Below are 4,515 nucleotides of genomic sequence, written 5' to 3'. Positions count from 1 at the left end.
ACTCCACCTCAACCAAACCAAGTACCTGTATGATCTACTTGTCAAATTTGAGATGCAAAACTCCAAACCCGCTTCAACCCCTATGCTGCCTCACCCTCCCTTAGTTAAAGACACCACTTCCCCGGTCGAAAAAGAGTCTGATTACCGTTCAATAGTTGGTAGCTTACAATACCTTTCCCTTACCCGTCCTGACATCGCCTTTTCAGTCAACAAATTAGCCCAATTTCTGACCCATCCAACCTCGATGCACTGGACTGCCTTGAAGCGACTCCTTCATTACTTGGCTGGCACCATTCACTTTGGTATCCACCTTACGTACCAACTCGTCCCCTTTATGCCTACACGCCTTCTGTGATGCGGATTGGGGGGGTGACTCTTATGACTACCTATCTACCTCAGGCTACATCATTTATCTAGGTAGTACTCCCATCTCTTGGTCTTCAAAGAAGCAAAAGGCTGTCTCCATGTCCACGACAGAGGCAGAATTTCGCGCCGTAGCTGCAACTTCGGCCGAATTATTGTGGCTCAAAAATCTGCTACATGAGCTTGGCATCACTTCGACTAAACCTCCGACAATCTACTGTGATAATCTAAGCACTACGCACTACTCCGCTAATCCTGTTTTTCATTCGCGTATGAAACATGTAGCACTTGCATTTCACTTTGTTAAGACACAAATCAGTCAAGGCCTCATCCGGGTCCAGCATATCAATGGGACGGACCAACTCGCTGACACCTTAACAAAGCCCTTACACAAGCCGCGCTTCACTGAACTTTCTTCCAAGATTGGACTTCGCTATCGCCCGTCCATCTTGAGCGGGAATGTTAAAGATAATTCAAGATAATATTGCAATCCTCTAATTATGGAGCAATCTTCTAATTATGGAGCTTATCTCCCGTAGATAATTGTGCATATCAATTACTGTCAATCTGTATATTTGACTAGCTAATTGTTACCTATTTTATCTTATAGCAATCTTGTATTCCTAATTAGTCTAGCATTAGCTGCTTGTATTATCAGTATATAAACCCCTTGTAATCTCTCCTTTCATTATCAATACAATTCTATTATTTCACATATACTTTACAATTCTAGTGGGTTTTTTGGTCTACGAATTAAAGTGTATTTAATTGGACATATTGTTCATAATTCTTCTTTTAACCACTAGTTTAAGACATCTTCAGTATTCTAGTGGGGTTATTTAAATAAAATATCAAATGATATTGTATAACACTTATATAAAACGTTTTTATACAAAAATTATTTTCATTCAAGTGTAAATAACCTTTGTGAAAAGTGTAGTAAATCTCCGATTATGTTTAATTATTAATCACCGTATTAGTGGTCCATCCACAAATAATTAGGGTCACTTATACATGCAAATGACTAAGTACATACACAAATTACACCATCAAGTAATGGTATGAAGAGATCAGAATAGTGTGTGGAAAACAATTATAGTTTTCTATTTATTACATTATTAATTGAAATTCTTATATCTCATCAAGTAGTGGTATGAAGAGATCAAATAGTGTGGGGAAAACAATTATAGTTTTCTATTTTTTACATTATTAATTGAAATTCTTATATCTCATATTCTCATCTATAAATATTTATGAATCATTCACGAAAAATAGGCTATGAAATTCTTAATATCTCATATTCTCATCTATAAATACGAGTAGTTACAATTTATAAGCATCACCTCTTATTACATAACTACCTAAGTTAGTTGACATCATCAATAGATTTAATACTTGTGAAATTCATAAAATGAATTTGTGTTTGTCATATCGACTGATGGTTTAGTGAGTTTTTATTCTTTTAATTTAGAGTTGTCGATAATTGCTTCCCGGTTTATTTTTTTGTCTCCTATTTATCGTTCCACTAAACATAAGTACTGGTTCATGAATATTTTTACAGTTTGACATGTAGATCATTAGCATCACTGTAGACATTTTTTAATTATAGGTAAACAAGTATTTATTGATTATATTCATAGTCATCGTACGATATTATATAGATACACAAATTAGTAAATATGTAGTTACTCTGTTCTAATCAATAGTTTACATTATTGACTAGAACGGAGGAACTAAATAGATAGTAGTTTAATTGATTTGGCATGGTGACGAGGTGTCCATACTCGCTAGTTAACCGAGGAGAGTTGATCGCCCAACTTCTTGAATACATTATGTACAAAGTTGAAAAACTCAGTTGGGTCGGGTGCATCTTCATCCATCTTCTCATATTCCAGACTAAACATCATAACACAAGACTTGCCATTTCCCTTTGAAATTGGTTGGAGTTGCATCTTCAACGATTTGTAATGGGTCATTATTTCCCCATCAATGATACTTCGAATTATTTTCATATTTTCCACATCAATTGCATCATTCCTCCCTATCACATATGTTTGCTTACCACCTATTACCATTGAACAAGTCTAAAAAATCATTATCTCGAAATGATTAGGGATTAACTAACGTCAAGATTGTAACAATGTAATCTAAACGTGGTAAGATTCAGAAGATATTTTCATATTTTGTAAGTGTCATCAGGGCACACGTTAGAAAACTGTTGTAATAAAACAAGAAGGTAAATCGGTAAATACATTACCCATGTTCAAGTCCCATTTGGTGGTACTACCCACACTGTGCAAGTCACCGTGGTGTACGCTAATTCCAGGAATTGCGCCGGAGCAAAGTTGAGGAACATGAGGTAGTTTAGCTCCTAATGTTTCAAATATTTTCTCAGCTGAACAATTCAACTCAACTTTCCCGTCCATCTTGTGCATTTTAGCCATTTTGCCTATATACTTTTAACTTATATCACTGTTTATGTAATTGAGCGAGGTGCGGGTTCAATATTCGGCCCTGTAATTTATAGGAGAAAATCATGGGAAACTCCGCTATAGGAAAATGACCTCGTCCGCTATTATGCGGCTTGTTTTTTACGCTTGGTATACTGACCATAGGTGATTAATCATACGAAGCACAAGATACTACGTATATTTCTCTGTCACCTTTTAGCATTTTGTGGGAAGGGAATCGGATACAAAGTTGCTAGTGATTGTTTATACTCTTGAGAGAGTTTCTTAATCGATTGATATTTGTAAATGCATAAGATGAGTCTAGCTTATCTATCGTGTCGCTGTTATCATGGCGGTTCTAATAGAAAACGACGTAAAAAGAAAAAAATAATTGGCGGGAATGAATTTGTTATGTTATAGGAGGTCTATTGTGGCGGTTTTAATTAAGAACCGACGCAATAAAATGCACTATTCAATTATTCATGGCGGTTTTAAGTACAAACCGCCACCATAGGTCATTTGCGGCGATTATATATATATATATATATATATATATTTTTTTTTTTGACAACAGCGGCGATTATTTGTACAACTGACATTAATAATGACACTATTAGTAGTGATAAATAGCAACACTTCTTTGTCAAAAACCGCCACCATAGAAATTTTGTGGTGGTTTATGAGCGCCAAATAGGTTTCAGTTTGAAAGTCGATGATAAAAGTGTCTAACTTATAAATGTAAACGATTGGGTCATAACTCATAAGGACACATTAGACATAATATTAGTTAGCTTAGCTGATAAAGTTATGATTTATGAAGAGTGATTTAAATCAGGATTTGATTCTCAATAGCATTATTTTTGCCCTTGTTGTTCGGACTTGATCGAGGAAAAAAGGTGTTTGGGTAGAAAGGCTTAAGCATTTCGCATTACAAGGATTTGTATTTTCTAGTTAGTTGAGGTATCCGTTTTTTTGTTTTTTTTTTTTTGTGCAAATGTATCCTTTTTATTATTAAAATGGGTCAAATACTATACTTCGTACTATTTAGGTAAAAATGAGACAAAGTTTTGTTATTCTTCTTTTGTCTTCATATGTGTAACTATGTAAGTAGGTAATACTTTACCAGTTGTTGGTTGTTCATATTAATTCGCCAATTAATTAACATGAAATATTCATGTACTTGTATACCATGGAACTATTATGGCTTAGTTAAACTATTAGGCATCACGCTGACTTCGAAACCTAAGTACATTGGCTTAGTAGGGTTTGGGATTTTGTGTAGACATGATTCAAATACTCTTACGATGATTTCTTGCTTAGGTAATGTGCAGTTTTGGCGTGTTATCTAGATTAGGTGTTGTGTTGTTTTATTTTCGGTGAAAAGTATATTAATTAATAATTAAATGTAAACAAATGATGGGACGGAGGAGTATTAATTATTCACGAGTACAATTTATATGTAGACCATTAGCAATTAGCATGCATAACCCTTAGACCAGTGAAGATCCTCTGTCTGTTTGGTGTCATAAGATTATTGTGTGTGTGCACACACCACTTACTTCCAACACCTCAACAAATTAATATATATATTGTAATATTTTATTTTGCCACAAGTGATGTGTCGAAATGTATGTGGTGTGACACACACAATGGAACACAAAAGTAGGATAGAGGATCCCCACTGCTTGTAGACGTTATGAAA

At 34.8% G+C, this 4,515-nt stretch overlaps 1 protein-coding gene across 1 annotated transcript; it reads right to left on the bottom strand.

The window, feature by feature from the left end:
- Positions 1 to 1,958: 1,958 nt before the first annotated feature.
- On the bottom strand, positions 1,959 to 2,869 carry LOC141644192 (MLP-like protein 31). The gene is made up of 2 exons (XM_074453663.1): positions 2,621 to 2,869; positions 1,959 to 2,428 (listed from the first exon to the last, which is right to left on the bottom strand). Exons 1-2 carry the CDS (start codon positions 2,805 to 2,807, stop codon positions 2,151 to 2,153), a joined length of 465 nt encoding a protein of 154 aa, XP_074309764.1. The 5' UTR covers positions 2,808 to 2,869; the 3' UTR covers positions 1,959 to 2,150.
- Between the last annotated feature and the right edge of the window lie 1,646 nt (positions 2,870 to 4,515).

Source organism: Silene latifolia, chromosome 2 (assembly GCF_048544455.1).
Source record: "Silene latifolia isolate original U9 population chromosome 2, ASM4854445v1, whole genome shotgun sequence".
Taxonomy (NCBI): Eukaryota; Viridiplantae; Streptophyta; class Magnoliopsida; order Caryophyllales; family Caryophyllaceae; genus Silene; species Silene latifolia.
Note: the sequence above shows the minus strand (reverse complement) of the source record. Positions and strands in the feature narration are given on the sequence as shown.